General features: G+C 41.2%; 3 protein-coding genes across 3 annotated transcripts in view; 1 reads left to right on the forward strand and 2 right to left on the reverse strand.

The window, feature by feature from the left end:
* Positions 1-16,741, reverse strand: part of LOC306928035 (uncharacterized protein) — a gene marked incomplete at its 3' end in the record, with an annotated part of 61,864 nt that overhangs the window by 17,424 nt on the left and 27,699 nt on the right. The gene's annotated exons all lie outside the window — the stretch shown is intronic.
* LOC306928036 (uncharacterized protein) lies at positions 268-5,190 on the forward strand. Its single transcript, XM_079507956.1, has 18 exons — positions 268-360; positions 454-583; positions 734-808; positions 894-1,277; positions 1,382-1,483; positions 1,578-1,810; positions 1,896-2,053; positions 2,173-2,266; positions 2,393-2,519; positions 2,617-2,828; positions 2,996-3,113; positions 3,203-3,294; positions 3,408-3,525; positions 3,643-3,753; positions 3,948-4,023; positions 4,358-4,467; positions 4,586-4,759; positions 4,890-5,190. The coding sequence occupies exons 1-18, from the start codon at positions 271-273 to the stop codon at positions 5,117-5,119; spliced, it is 2,634 nt and encodes an 877-aa protein (XP_079364082.1). The 5' UTR covers positions 268-270; the 3' UTR covers positions 5,120-5,190.
* Positions 11,713-14,181, reverse strand: LOC306928037 (uncharacterized protein; the record flags this gene model as incomplete). Its single annotated transcript, XM_079507957.1, has 4 exons — positions 11,713-11,760; positions 11,924-11,997; positions 12,783-12,850; positions 13,901-14,181. The coding sequence occupies 4 exons, from the start codon at positions 14,179-14,181 to the stop codon at positions 11,713-11,715; spliced, it is 471 nt and encodes a 156-aa protein (XP_079364083.1).

Genomic DNA, 16,741 nt, shown 5'->3' on the forward strand with positions numbered 1-16,741 from the left:
GAATGTGATGTCCTACTGATTGATGCCAGCTTTGTGTTGGTTACCACAGCACAAGCTTTTTTCCAGGGAGTTCTGTCTCGATGACTAGCCTCATCCTCCTGACTGCTATCAATTTAGGTCCCTGTACAGACATTTGTAGGTAATAAGGCCCATATCCATAAATGCTCCATAGGGAGTGGACAAAACAAACGAGAGAAATTTCACATGTTTTGTCTGTGTATTTATATCTGTTTGGTTGCTGACTGTTCCCAATATTTTTGTTTCAGTAAAATGTCGACACGCAGAAAGAGCGAGCCATTGTCCGCCAAGGAGAGACTGGAAGCGCTTGCTGAGGTTGCGGATGCGTTTGTTGAGACGGAGGTAAGTACATTCTCGTTGTACATGCATGTGAAATAATTTTAACTCCAGTTAGTTGATGCCCATTTCTCTACATTTCATGACATCTCCGTATAGAGAGCTAAAGGCCAAGCTACCAGCCAAGCTACAGCGACAACTCAGAAGCCTGAAGTTAGCTGGTCGATGAGGGATGCTGATGGGATTCGTGTAAAAACCAGCAAACGCAGGAGAAAGGCTTCATCTTATGGTTAGTCTCCATCTATGGAGAGTGATTTTGATGGATTGAAGTGGTTGGAGTATGTATAGGGTAATCATTTGATAGTGTCTGTTATTGTTTTGATTTATGCTGGCAAAGAGTTTGAACATATTTGGTCTAATGTGGTTGCTGTTTCTCCAGTTGGTACATCCACTACACCATCTACGTCCACTACACCATCTGTGTCAACACCATGGCTCGGTTACCAAGAACCTGGTAAGTATAAATGTACTTAAAATAAATTCCTCAAAGAAGACTATGGCAGTGATGTTTTATTTTTCTTGTGTTTCTCTCCCTGAAGATTTTAATAGGCAGATGCTCGAAGAGCTTCTTCAGGACACTGCGTATGATTGTGTAGAGCAGCCAACACAGTCTCACACTTGGAGTCAAAGGCAGAAAGATGTCCAACTAGGCTGGCAACAGGCAAGAGACCACAATGTGGACAACGTGTTGTCAGCGGAGAACATCGTGGAGAGGACGTGTCAACACTGTCACTTGAGAGAAGCTGTCATCCGTTGTGGGGAATGTATGCCTTCAGAGTCGTTTTGTGCAGAGTGTGATCGTTTGGTACATGAACGTCACACTCTGCACAATAGGCAAACCACCATGTGTGGTTATTATAAATACATTCCCCCAACAGAGTCGGTGAATCTCAGTGATGGGAAATACATCATCTGTGAACAAGGTCTCTTTTTCAATTAACAGACAACATTGGCTCATTATAACCTGTTATCCCAGTACCTTCACACAACCCAAACATTTCATCCTGATTGTCCTTTGCCCCTTCAGATTGTTTGCTGCCAACAGCATATCCTGGAAAGATATGCACCTGTGACACGTTTGATGTTTCAGTCTCAGCTGGTAGAGCCATCATACTGGTTTCCATAAATGGTAGGAATTTAAGTCTTCATCTATGTAGATGCACACACCGTATGTGTTTAATAGACATTACTTAAGTTCCTTGCTATGTCTCATTTACTCTCAGGCCGCTATGATCTTCGCCTCCCAGTGCTGTCGTGCAAACAGTGCTCTAAGCAGTGGTCTCCGGAGGTCAGGGACTTTGTCAGAAGTGGCTACTGGCCTGGAACCATGCAAGCCCAGACACTGTTCCACCAGGATGTCTTCCACTCCTTTGAGGCAATGAAGACATCAGCTCCAGCGTTGTCTAGACAAGCCTTCACAACCATGTTGGACCAGAGGACAAAGCAGTTTGGAAGAGTGAGTAATTAGTTTGTCATGTCGTTAAGCCAGTTTATTTAATTTTATTTATGTAGCAGTCATATTAATTATGATATCTTTTCAGACTGGCAAAGTGAATGCAGGTTCTTTTCAGACAAGCTTTCTGCAGTATATGTACTGCAAGTCTGTTGAGAACCAGCTTCACGGAGATGAACAACGCTTTGTCTGTCCTGCTTGCACCCCGGACATGCTGGCTGTTTCAGTTGATGGCAACAGAAAACTGTACAGGTTCCAGCAATAAACACTATCGTAATGTTTTTTATTTATTTAAGATGACACTTCAGCTGTTGAATGTAATAACTGTTACTTTGTGACCTTGTTTTGAAAATGTGTGTATATAGGAGTGAAGAGCCAGGGTTCTTTGATGGCTTGTTCTTGGCAAAAGACTCTGAGGTGTCAACTTTTGTTGAGGAGGTCAGAGGAGTTGTAACAAGTGTAAGTTTTAAACAAGTGAAACATGGCTCAGCCAAAAAAAAGTCTTGACTGTATGTTTCAGTATTGAGCCCTGCTATCTATTGTCTAACTATTAATACTGTATATTCTAACTATGTGCTTTGGTAGACTGCGGGAAAAGCGACGTGTGGGAATTCGCACTGGAGAGCTGCTAGGGAGACGTCCAAGCAGGCCAACAGGTTGGACGAAGAAGGCATTGAAGTTGCCGTTTGTAGGCACGGATTCCTTCTTAGAGGTTAGTATTAGTATTGATGATAAATTGAACATACAAAAAGATATCATGATTATCTAAAGCACAATAATATGCTCCTAATCACCCCTCCCCTCCAAAGGTCTGAATATGTACAGAGGAGAAATCTTTGCCTACCCGATGTTTCTCCAGCAAGAGTACAAGAGTGCCACATTCTTGGCCATGGATGTGACCTGCAGATACGTACCTTACCTGGCGAAGGTGTCGGAGAACCTGGCCCATCTTCAACCCCTTCTGAGCATGAAACCGTGCTTGTCTGTCATGCATGCTAAAGCACACACTACAAAATGCGAGGTGATGCGTCATACTGCTTGATGATGTAAATTAGATTGTCACAATGCATGGCAATGTTAGCCACAGAACAATGGTCTGAACTGACCCAAACTATATAACCATAGTAACCTATGGCTATGCATCAATATTGACCATGCGTCTGGCCACACTGTTCATACTTCCTATAGATCCAGTGGAATGCGAGGAACCAGGAGGGAGTTGGGACCACTCTCGGTGAAGAGGTTGAGCAGGTCAACAGTTTCCTGTCCAGATGTGCCCTGACCACCAAGTATATGATGAAGTCAGGTTTGTAAGCTTATTTAACCCCCTGCTACTTTTAGCCTGCAAAGGTACACTAAACATTTTCAACAATCTTATTTGGATTTGTGTTACAGTAAGAACTGACATGCTTGCGGTCCATGCCATGGGGTGGAATCTCCGTAAAGCCATTGGCCTACACTCCGCTTTGTCTTCCAGATACAAAAAGGTATGTTCTTTTGTTAAAAAAACGTAATGTGTAACTCTGATCATGATTCAACTTCAAATGCTATTTCATGAACATATTTGTAAATTACAGTGTTCTGTATTGCAATTTTGCAGACTGTCGAGAAGACTTTGGAGGTAACGGAGGGACTCGGGAAGCTGCAGGAACAGTTTAAGTGCACAGATGACATGCTGCAACAGTGGGTCATTGATGTGAAGCAGTGGGCCAGTACCGGTAAGAACAATGTCCTCACATGGACAACACGCATCAATGTGTGTGGGGAAGAATCAATCTGACGGCTGACAATGAGTACATTTTTAGAACTTGTGTGAACACTTTTTTGTTTCTTAGGAAGTGCAGCAGCCAGTTCTGTGTCATCAGAGATGCATTGTTTGCAGCTCTCCATTGACTCGCTTTTTGTGAGCATCTGTCAGAAGAAACACTACCTCTACAGACAGAATGGTATGTATTGTGAAATTATTTTGCTGGCTCTTGCAGTATGTCAGTTTTGTTCGTTACACAGCAATTAAATTGCAAACCAATTAATCAAGAGGGCAAAACTTACATTGCCTGTAAAACTATAACTATACATAATACATTTCATTCATTTACTGGACAGAGCCCAAATCACAGCTTTTTGTAATACTATTTTGCAGATCGCAACAAAAGGCGTCAGAAAATCACCCAGAAGATTGGCCAGGAGAAGAAACGCTTGTTGGATGATGTCCAGAGGTATGTAATAGATATTTTCGAATCCTAAATCGATTGCCAAATATATTGGTGTATTTCTCTGCCTTCCATTCAATAGTCCAGTCTGAAATGGCACATTGGTGAGAGAGCTTGCTGACTAGACCACAGTGGTCCTCCATGCTTACTATCACTCTGTCAGCGAAGTGTATTTGTCTCATCTTTAGAATATATCCTTTTATGACCAGGTATTTACAGTATAGCACATTAGATTGGGTTTGGGGAACAGGCCAGGAGGCTTGTTGATCTGTATGCTGTTCTGGCTTAATCTTCATTCTCAACACTTCACCCTGCCTGGTATTAATATTTTACATTATAGGTACAACCAACAACCTGATGCAACCCCTGTGGATATAAGCACTGTTGTGCAGAAACTGTCCAACAAAGCTGTGGAGAGCATGATATGGCCATGGCAGGAACAGAACACAGGTGTTTATTATAATACCGGTATCTCTATTAGACTTTGTGAGCTCGTTTGAGATGACTTTTTGTATTTATTTATAATTAATAATTCAATGTTTTCATTATTAATGTTGTCATATCACAGATGGTGTCAACATCCTCTGCAAGAAACAGCTTTTTGACCAGGTGATGCTTCTGTCACGACTGGCAGAGGAAAAGCAGATTCTGGTAAAGGAGATGATGCAACACTGTGCCTTCTTAAAGGACTCTGTAGCAAAAGTGCAAACACAGATGGGAACTGTCTTGTCACAGACGGGAAGTAAGTACAACTCCATCTGTCTTTTTATGAAATTGTCCAAGTGAGAGACATGTTGGTTTTTCGTTACCGTTCATTTTAACATGTGTGGTTTGAATTGAATTCCATTAATGTTCTTGTGTATATATTCTAGCTTTTCCAAATGTATTGACCGAGGAGGGTTCGAGGGGCCTAATCTGTCTGCTCAAGAGAAGATTGGAGGACCTTAAACTCAAGCAGCAGATTGCAGGGAGAGCCTACAAGGCCATTCTGGGGCCAAGTCTCCAACTGTTGGAAGAACAGGAGGCAGAGATGGAGGAGGAAAGAGAGTGTCAACCAGAAAGCTCGGACGATGACGACGACGAGGAGGACACTGAGATATGAGACTACATATTGCCTGGGATGTATACAAGGTTGACCAGTGGATTATTTTATTTGCTTTTTTTCTCCTTTTGGAGTGGATTATTTTATTTGCTTTTTTTCACGGTATTGTTTGACTGGGGGCACCCCTAACATGCGCACGGCTCAGGAACGTCCTGCGCTGAACGGACTGTGTACACTACACACAAGCGCAATGACATGAAGCGGTGTTTGAAGGTTTTTCCAGAAAGACCTGTTGTAAATGTCATTTTACTTTTTGGCTGTCTCATTTTTAAAATGGTACTTATATAGCGCCTTTATCCAAGGTGCTTTACATAGATTGTGCATTACATTCACACACACATTTATACACCGATGCCGGAGGAAACCATGCAAGGTTTCGAAAACGTTCAAAACGTTTGAATATACCCCCTTTTCCTCATAGATGCAGATGGATCTCCGATCAACACATGTCAGTTCAGTTTTCATTTATGCTTGCTGTTTTTGGCGATTTGCTGCAGTGTTGGGTCAGACGTGCTCCCGTTGCATTCGTTCAGCATAATGTCAATTTCAAATTTTAATATTTCCAAAATTATTACAGTTTTGACATTATTATGTCAACTGTTCCTGTGTGTGTGGGGGGAGGAGGGGGAGAATGTTTAGGCCTGTCTCTACAATACAAATCTCTCTACAATACAAACAGCAGCATAATGTAAAAATAAACAACAGAAAAACACATTGGACACAACTGGACATAATCACAACAAGACCATAGACTTCAGACACAGGACCATAAGCAGGCAGAAAGGAGAGTGTATACTGCTCTGTGTTCATTCTCGGATGGAAGGTGAGCCTACGACTAAAGGTCCTCACTGTATATTTATTGATTGAATACTTAACAGGCTTTGGGCTAAGCCCCTATAGGGCCATGGCTTGTTTCCATTGTGGTATTCTGTATAATATCGGAATCAGTCAGAATCTGTATCGGCAAATATGACCCTGTGATTAATCGTAGCTCGGATATCGGTCGTAATTTCATTATTGTAGAGCTATTACATTTATTTACCTTTTTAAAAAGGAGATGGCTATTTGTAGGCCTATTATACAGGGAAAAATGCATCCTTGACTCATTTGGAGCATCAATAGTACTACCTTTGCTTGTTGATCTGTGTAAAGCATGTTGAATTCCCTTGTTGAAATGTGCTATACAAATAAAACTGCCTTGCTTTTTAATAACCTATTTGTAATTTCTTGACTTTGAAATCCTACTAAATACTTCAATCTATAAATTAGTAGCTTAATGACTAGTAATACATTGTCTTCATGTCCAATGTATTAGCTTTTACTTTTCAGGATTTCAATTCAAATATAGTAAAAATAGATGATCTACAAGCTCAAAACGTGTCACAATGTCACGTTTTGAGCTTGTAGATCGGCTATTTTTGCGACGACAGTAACATCCATATGTCCATCTATTTTCTGTGTTTTTGTAATCTGCATTTTTAATATTGATGTAACTTTAGATGTTCTTAATAGCGTTCTTCTCCAATGGGTTCTCAATGTTTTATTGTACTGAAAACTCCTTGTTTTGCAACATAGCTGAGTTGTCTGTTTTTGGCCATAAAATTCATTAATTCATTCAAGTTTTTTTTTATTCTCGAAATGACAGTAATTGAACTCATTAGTGGTGCAAACCACTTCCTTAAGTGAGTGTGTGTGGGTGCCTGCCTGCCTGCCTGCCTGGGTGCGTCTGAGCATGAAAACAGCATGGGGTTTTTTTCACCACCTGTGCGCAACCTAACATGCACACAAACACACACGCACATATTAACTGTATATATGGTGATTTCAGGTGTGCCAGTACAGTAGTGGGTACAGTAGAGAGACCCCCACACGGTAACTGTCACCCTCACCCTGGGTGTGTTCCTGTTTGTCTGGAACTCCCCCCACCCCACACGGAGTTGCACCACTTACTTCACACGGGTGTGATCTTTCTCAGTGTCGAGTAATAGTATGCTAGTATGCTCACCAAGGTTTTAAAACGACCCAGGGGTACCAATGTGGTCAATTGTAATGAATTTGGGGACATTTCTTGATCTGGTGTGATAGGGTTCAGAGTCCCATTTCAGAAATGATGTATTTAGGACAATCTCCAAGCATGACTTTATACAAGAACAGGTGCCAATGCAGTTATCGTCTCTCTGTCAGGGAGGACCATCCAACCTTGGTATATAAGATACAATGGTGAGTACCATAGCTATCACCTGTAATAAATCGAATCGATAAACAGAGTCTAGGGATTTAAGAGTGGATGCTGCTGCATGCAGAATGTCTTGGAAAAAATTGCATGGTTTTCTCTCTCAACATACAGTACATGTGTATAGGCTGCACATCTCTAAAGTGACAATTTAAGGCCATTAAGAACCTTTGATGACCACTGCTCTCTACTGAAGTAAGACAAGTACATGGGCACTGTTGCTTCTCTTCTAAATCGAGGCCCATTGCAAGTTACCATATGCAATTGTATAATGATTTTGATATTGGATGTTGTGGATGCTAGGTTGTCATAGATATTGTAATGAACTTTTGAACTCTGCAGTCACCCTATATGCATTATAACAGTGATTATAAAGCTTTATAAATGTTTATAATATGTATTACAACTATGAATAATGAAATTTAGTGCGAGTGACCAGTAATAATAATGATATGTGATCTTAAGTAATTATAAAATGCTTTATAATTATTTATTATAGTTATAAAGCATTATGAGTATAAATATAAGTAAGTAGCCTTGATGAGCCATGAGGCCCATAGGGCAGGAGCCTATCTCCTGTTTCTGTAGCGTGAGGCAGCTTGATGTACACCCCCTGGACATGACACTAGTATGTCACAGGGACTTACCCCCAATCCAACCCTTGATGCTGAGTGCCAAGCAGGGAGGCACTGGGTCTTTGGTATGACCCGGCCGGGGATTGAACGCATTGAATGCATTAGGGGTATATTTATAAAGTATTACAGATGGGATGCATAGCAAGGCCACAATATTGTGCTGCTGGGTGTAGAGGAGTGTAAGGAAGGGAACAACAAGGATTCCTCAGTTTAGCACTGTACTGAACAGTCCTGTACTGTACACCATCCGGCTGAATGCCAAGAGGACTGAGGTTGTCGCCTATGCCGTAGATGTATAGAGCCTCTGTAGTGTACTGTACACCCCACACGTGAGGAAGGTTGACCCTGTCATCAATAATGCTCTTCGGATCCTAACTGGCTGCCTGAAGCCGACCCCTGTGCCCTACCTGCCAGTCCTAGCAGGAATTGCCCCCGCCGGCCTTCGACGGTGTTTCCCAGCACACAGACTTACGGTTCTCTTAATTGGCTAGCGTTAGGGTTCGTTTTCAACGCGCGATAGCTCGGGAACAATAGGTCCGTCAGCCAAGTAATTCACATGGGCGCGTACAGCTCTCCAAGATCTACGCTCCGATAGGTCCGCCATTCTCGTGCGACACCCGTAGCAAGAGTCCAACTCTGACCTGTAATCCACAAGCCTTAGAGACATGATAAACCTTACAGTGTATTGAATGATGAAATGCTAATCCTAATTTTGAGAACCACACGTCCGTGCGCGGGGAGACACATATTGGCGCGTTCGTCAGATTGATAGCTATGCGTGGATGTAAAGCACGCCCATTTTCGACCTTTGTGGGAGGAGCTATCGTGCGTCAAAGTCTAACCCTAGTTTTCTGAACCACATGACCGTGTTTGGAGAAACACATATCAGATTGTTCGTCCTGACAAGCTATATAACATACTAAAAGATGGGCCTCTAATATCCAATGGATTTTGACTTAGAGGCCTTAGAGAGGCTAGAACAATAACAACAATTTTTTTTTCAACGAGACCAATTCCATTAAATCCAGCGTGAAAAAGTGAGTCAGACTAAGTAGTTTTTGTAAAAAAAAAAAAAAAATTGTGTTTGTGGGGTCCAAAAAACGTGTCTAAAAAAATATCTAAAATATTTAGAAGTGTCGTAGAGACTTGAAACCAATTCCATTGGATTCCCCGTGCTTCAGACATGGATAGACACCCTTTGTTTTAGAACATTTGTTTTTTCCCTGTCGACCATAGCTTAAAAGGGGCTCGACGCCGCACAGGGGTCACGGGCGTGACCTTTGATAGTTAGAAGTGTCGTAGAGACTAAATTTTTTAAGGATTCCTCTAAATACACTTCCCCCCCTATGTCAAGTAAGGGAAATCTAATGGTGTTAGTTTTAACTGTCTAGAAGACTTAGAAATGGGTCAAATTGCTGTTTGAAAGTTTAAAAAAATCATATTTTGTCGAATTTTAGTCATTTTGCTCCAAAACTCCTTCTACCCCAACTAAACCAATGGTGCTGAATCAGAATATGTAGGTTATATCTCAATCCGACAACCAGAAGTGCCTTAATTGGCCCCTAGTTGGCTAATTATAGAGTTTGCGTAGAAATGTCGTAGAGAAATATATATGAAGAATAGTGATGGGGGATCTGTGTGTCTCTAGTAAAGCACTTTGACCTGCATTCCATGACATGAAAGGTGCTATACATTTATCCATCCATGCAGTTATCCATGCGGCTCACCTCTGTTCACAGAATCTGAGCTGAATTGACATCTGTACCATTGTGATCAAACCAGTCAAGTTGTACAGTAGTACTGCTGCACTGCATTAACCTATTTTGGTGGCCTTTCATTCTGTGATATTTTCGGAGACCAGATCCACCACGCAGTCATGTATAGCCTATACATCTTCATGTAGGCCTATGGCATGTGGATGGGATTAACTATAATTATGTCATTTTGTGTTTTTTTTCCTAAATACTTTAGAAAGTATGCACCAAACTGTACAGGCATTGCTTTAGTGCTTCAAAACAGCTACATTATGAGAATGGGATATTTAAGGAGATCTGGAATGGTGTGATGTACTATGTTGATGTAATAGGCTACATTCTGGGTAAAACAGGTCTATTATTGTTCAAATTGAATACTGACACACATTTGCCCATCACTGTTAGGTCTACCCCTTAAAACTTTAAGTGCCCTCTGACCATGAAGGCTTTGAAACATATGCCCCTCATTTTGTACTAGCATAAGTATAAACTCTGCATATGGTTATATTGTAAGGAATAGGGTTATAAACATGTATTATAACCCTATTCCTGTACTGTGTTTCACCCACTGAGAGAGACGAGTTGTTCAATGGCTAACAGACTAGGCAACGTTTCAAAACAGAACTTCTGATACCTATTTCTGTTGCTATTGTTACACACCTTGAGTTCCTGTTCATGCTTTCGCTAACCATTAGTAGGCTTATTGTACAGTAACAGATCTATAACACAATGATTCATGTATGTGCTTTGTGTATTGTCATCGTGTTGTATTGCATACTAAGTACACGTTAAGGTACAGGAAGAAATAGCATGGTCTTCACACATTTTCTGAAGTTTCACCAATCATTATCAATTTTCAAAATACCTACCAATTCAATAAGAAAATCTAACAATCTGAGCAGTGGAACTGTAAAGATGTTTGGCCCCTGCAGCTAATTGTATAGGGTGAGTTCCTTGCCAACACAGCCCTACTGAGCAAATGATGAAACAGTGATTTATAAACAAATACTTTATTTGTACAAAATAATCAAAATAAAAAAATCAAATAAAATGTCAGGTCATAGCCTTCAGGAGGACATCTTTGGTCAGGATCCAGGAGGGCGGGAAGGTTTTATTGCTGAAATGAAAACAGATGATAGTCCTATGAAATACCAAGAAAGTGTAGTATATCACTCCGCATCTCCTTGACAGCCAGCCTATTTATCTCTATGGTAGTTTGCTTCAGCCGGTAGAATTTGAGCTTGGAGAGTACAGAATATTCTCTGTTGTGAATTTCTGCACATGCAATATAAAAAACGAATAAAGCACCAAGGGGTCGATGGCTGTCAAGGAGTTTAATCCTTAAATTGACACCCTGTGTCAAATAATTGATTTCAAAATACTGCTGGTATATTAAACGAAATACAAAATAAATGTCTGATCTTGTACATGAATCACCCAGACACCTCAGGTGCCCATGCAGGTCAGCCTGCATGGTAAACCATCCTGCTCCAGTGAATTCACGCGTCTTCTGTGAAAACGTAGAAGACGCTCAGGTCCCTGTGATTGACAGACTGAATTCACGTGACCGGGATGGTTTACCAGGCTAGGAAAGGTCTGCTTGAACGTGGGGAAGCATTAATTAGTGTTTAGACACCACATATCTGGAACAAACACCCAGAAAACAGCAGGTGTGCTGCCACTTGTCTGTTAAATCACAACTAAAAACCTTTCTCTTTGCCTCTCTTTGATCTGTAATGTTATGTTATTTTTATTTTATAATTGTTTTTCCTTTGCTTGTTGATCCATGTGTAAAGCATGTTGAATTAATTGGTTAAGATGTGCTATACAAATAAAACTGCCTTGCTTTGTAATAATAACCTATTTGTAGATGCTTCTTCCAGAAAATATATATATATAACTTTATGTCAAATCACATGCTTAGAATCTTAATTAAGGTGAAATTTCCCTTTCAGGAAAACAAAGTTCAAGTTACCATTTGGGGCATGGGGCCCAATGGACCAGGGACTGTTTCTTGCCCTTGGGTAAAAGGAAAACAGGAAAATAAAGTACAAATTAAATAAAATAATTACTCCCAGCTTCTAAAATGCTGTCAGCATACAACCAAAATGTAATAGTTTTGTTTAATATCAGAGCTCAAACTCTACATGTTCCAAATACTTCATATACAGTAGATACTAACCTTTCTGGTGCGGTTCTTTTTGTCAACGTACACAATCGTGTACGGTTCCCCGGGGTTGTTATGAAAGTCACAATCTGTAAGCACAAACCATACCACTTCAAATGTATTTGTTACACAATTAATTTCTGTATTATACCCTACTCACTCACATACTGTTGAGCCTCCACCCAGAGGACGTAGTGCCTGCCTTCTACTCTTTGCACATTCAACACACCGCTCCGCTGCTGACATGCACTGCCTTACCCCGTAAGTGAAGTGACACATATTACCTCTCTTTCTTTATCAGTCAAGTTTATGTGTGTAGACTCAGGTAGACAACATAAGAAACACTTTACATAGATAAAGAATGCCATTACAAGAGCAGTGTTTTCCAAAAAGTACACCGACATATGATAACTCAGAGGCTGGGGTTAGACAGCAGCATACTAGAATTCTGAGACTCATTCAGTCGACACAGAACACTTTTCAGGCCCTATTGAAAAACCTGATTAGATGTACAAATTAAATGGGTCTGCAGAGACTTCTGGCTTCTCCATTTACCCAAGCGTGGCCTTGAAACTGGTTCAGTTCAGTTTATTTCCAGCTCTTTTGAACAAAATGTGCATACATTGTGCATTTAATGCAATTTGGGCAAGACATGATCACAGTCACAAGTCCAAGGCACAAGTTGCCAAGTTCATTTGACTTGTCAGATTCAGAGACACCCTCTATGGTGCAAGGTAATGGAGTCTCACCTAGACACAGATTTTGACCAGAAGGTCAAGATTCAATGTATCCCCTGAGCAAGCACCATTAGTGCAATCATATAAATGGCAACATATGCACAGGAATCCAGGATTATAACAATAGTCATTCATACCATCATCCCCGTTCTCCTCACTCTCCTCACTCCTCTTGGCCAAGATGGTCACCACAGGGCCAGGCGTGCTACATGGAGGGGAAAAAAAGGGAATTAAGGCCTGTGGTCTTTGCCTCGCAAGCCAGGTTCTCAAACACCACGCACCTTTCCAGTCTCTGGTCTGGTCCTCATACCCAGAAGTTATGAGGGAATGCCTACTGAGTAGCAAAAAACTACTTTCTGGCCTTGACAGCCCATACATGCAAACAGAAAAGTCCTATATGATTGCATTACACTCACTTTGCCACTCGATCTGCCATTCACTTTATGCATGCGCATACCCTCTATTGAAATGAAATTTAAGTTGCTGAGCAAGAGCAAAAGATTGCCCACCTGTTCTGCATAGTTATGATCACCTCTATTGACTTATGCAGACCGTGGCCATCTTGAGATCAGAGTTTGGAAGCGCTCGCTTTCAGCAAAGCAACGTCCTGCTGCTTTCTGCATTTGGCTATGTGCAAATTCAAAACAGTTGGTATGCAGGGCAGGGCCATTGAGTGATATCGAACGAGCGCTTCCAAACTCCAACACATAAATAATCACCTGCAAGGAATTGCAACTAGTTAGCAACCTGCAATTAACTTAAAAGGAGAATTCCATACTAGAGGCTTTCTTACCTTTATTTGTAGTTGTTACGTCCCCACCAAAGAGGTCCAGGTGTTATTTTGTGCAAAAGTGCATTATTGGCTATTTCCCCTACCATAAACCCTCAATGGGGGTTGGGTTTTTGTGCTAAAATTGGCTTATTTCCATCGAAATAAGTAGTAAAGTGTGCCACTTGGGATACTATTTACATTCTGAAGATACAAAAAAAAAGATTTTTGAGCGATGGAAATAAGCGAATTGGCACAACACCCCATAGCCCCATTCAATTCAATGCAATTCATTGAGGGCTTATGGTAGGGGAAATAGCCAATAATGCGCTTTTGCACAAAATAACACCTGGACCTCTTTGGTGGGGACGTAACAACTACAAATAAAGGTAAGAAAGCCTTCTAGTATTCTCCTTTAATGGCAAGATGGCTGCGGTCTGCATATACTCAATTGCTCAGCATCTTCTATTCTGTATCGTCACTTACCTTGTAGTTGGTCCCTCCTTCTTCTTCTTCTTCTTCTTCGGCGGCTCAGCCGAAGAAGAAGCTTCCTTTGCCTCCACCATCTGTTCCTGCTCCTTCCTGCTCTCTTTCCCGTCCTCTTCTCTGGCCTCACCCATCTCTCCACCCTCTACTTGTCCATCCTCATCACCCATGTCTTCCTCCATCTCTCCACCCTTCTTCTTCGTCTCAACTTCCTCTGCCTCCACCATCTCTTCCTGCTCCTTCCTGCTCTCATTCCCGCCCTCTTCTCCGGCCTCACCCATCTCTCCACCTTCTACATCCCCTACTTGTCCATCCTCATCACCCATGTCTTCCTCCATCTCTCCACCCTTCTTCTCCGTCTCAACTTCCTCTGCCTCCACCATCTCCTTCCTGCTCTCATTCCCGCCCTCTTCTCCGGCCTCACCCATCTCTCCACCTTCTACATCCCCTACTTGTCCATCCTCATCACCCACGTCTTCCTCCACCTCACCCTCTGCATCCCCTGCCAACTCTGCCCCCATCTCTCTCTCCTCTACTCTCTCGCTCTCCTCTCCTTCTCCTATGTCCTGCGTGTCTCTCCCCTCTTCCCTCACAGAATTGCATGCTTTTAAAGAACAAAAACAGAAAAACAAAAAAGGTATAGTACATTTAAATATGCTCCATCTGGACATAATACAGGACCAATGTCATGGATATAGATATCGTGCTCTAACCTACCTTGGAGTAACCCGTCAAAAAGGGCCAGCATCTTGCGCAGTAAAACATGCCCCTCTGGGGGAAGCTCAAAGGGAAAGTGCATGTCGGCGTTCCAGCCGGCATTCTTTCCCTTTGTGGGCTTCCCCCAGAGGAGCAAGGGAACGTGCCCCAATGCCTTCATTTTCTCCACCTAAAGCAATGAAAAGCATAACAGCAAACATTGTCATGGCAGGGTTACAAAGCCCAATGAACGGCTATTTCAGCTGGTGTCGTTCACTGAAAAAAGCAGACAAACCCTGTATGCTTTAGCCTGGCATGGCCAGACTAATATCACAATAAAACGTTATTTGGAGCACTTTTCATGACATGTAGCTCAAAGTGCTTTACAGAGCAATGAAGAAAAAATAAAAGCAAAAGCATGATACATTAAAATAATATCAAAAAGGCAGTGAATAAGGCAAAACATCGAGGACATGAATAACACAGGATTAAAAAGTATTAAGAAATGGCTCTTGAACTTTAAAGCCATCATTCTCCTGCCTGTCTTAGGTATAATGGGAGTTTATTCCAAGCCGTAGAGACAAAACCGTTTTTGAAAGGTCAACCACACCTACAGTATGCAACTCCTGAGTTGCACTTGTGTGTGTTTTGACCTTAAAAACGGTTTTGTCCCAACCCTTTGGTGTGGTTTGGGCTTAAGACAAGACATAGGTTGTGCAGGTGCTACATGGTTTAATTTCTAGTCATGTTTTGACCAAATTGACATTTCCACTCTCCATCTAAGACTGCGGATATCCAAATCAGAATGCTTGTTATATTCCAAAAGTTACGCAGGCACTTATGCTATGAGGCCAACTTTCTGACTTAGGCAGAAATTATTTTGAATGTAACAAGCATTCGGATGAAGGGAAACACCATAAGTCAATAAACCAAGTCCCTAAATAAGACAAAAACATTCATAGTATAAAACTACAAAATAAATACAATAGACCAAAAATACAATAATACAAAATAGAAAGAAAAAAAATATGTATTACCAACAACAATGCACGGTCCACGACTTTCGAGCCATTGCCGGCCTTCTTGGTCTTTGCTGCCCACAGGGGAGCGGTTTTGCGGAACTCTTCCAGGGTCTTGCTGTGGCGCTCTTTGAAGCCCAACAGCTGCCCACACTGTGTAAGTGAGAGAGAGAGAGCAAGGATGAGAGCACTATAAGAGGTACAATTAAGATACAAATGGGTTCTCTTAAACTCTAAATGAAAATTAACTTAACACACAAAATATGCTGTTGAGTTAATACACAACCAGGAAAATGTCAATGTCAATTATCTGGCCAGTGGCCACAGACATTATGCCATAATCTGTCATTATTGCAATGCTAGTACAGATGTTGCCATTTTCTTGAATGCCTAAACACCTGGTTGACTGCACAGTTTAACAGACTCAATATCCCCTTTTAGCTATAATAGGATGTGATTTATAAAAGAAACGTACAGTCAAATTCTATTTCAAATGCAGTATATGCTAAAGGCATACTGTACTGTATATATTACCTACCTTTTTGCATGTTTGTATGCCACATGGCATCTTTGCCTTGCATTTGTGGCAGGTCCTGGTGTTAGACGGCATTTCTACAATTATTATTTTAAGGGAAAGGGGGGAAACAATTACTTAAAGCAGCACTAATTAAACATTGTAATGAATATAATGTACATTTCTCCAATCTGTATAGTAGACTACGTTATAATATAATAACCTACTCTTTTTGTGCTTGAGCTTCACTGTGGGGGAGAAAGAGAGAGAGAGAGAGAGAATTAACATACATAACTACACTATATTATACTGTAATCCTAAATAACTATGTAATGTAATTGTCATCTTTATTCTATCTTATTTATTTATACAAAAAAAAGATGTATTTTGGCTCCTACAATTTTGATGAGATTTGAATTACAATGACCAAATGACTCAATTTGACATAAGGTAATATTAATACACCACATGCATAGAAATAGTAATCTAGATTCATAGTAAACCAAGAACCACTACCTACATACCTATCTCTATCTAACCTAGTGGTTCCAAAAGTGGGGTCCGTGGACCCCCAGGGGTACCTGAGGGAGTTCCAGGGGGTCCCCAGCTAAA

The sequence above is a fragment of the Electrona antarctica genome, assembly GCF_951216825.1.
Source record: "Electrona antarctica genome assembly, chromosome: 8".
Lineage (NCBI taxonomy): Eukaryota > Metazoa > Chordata > Actinopteri > Myctophiformes > Myctophidae > Electrona > Electrona antarctica.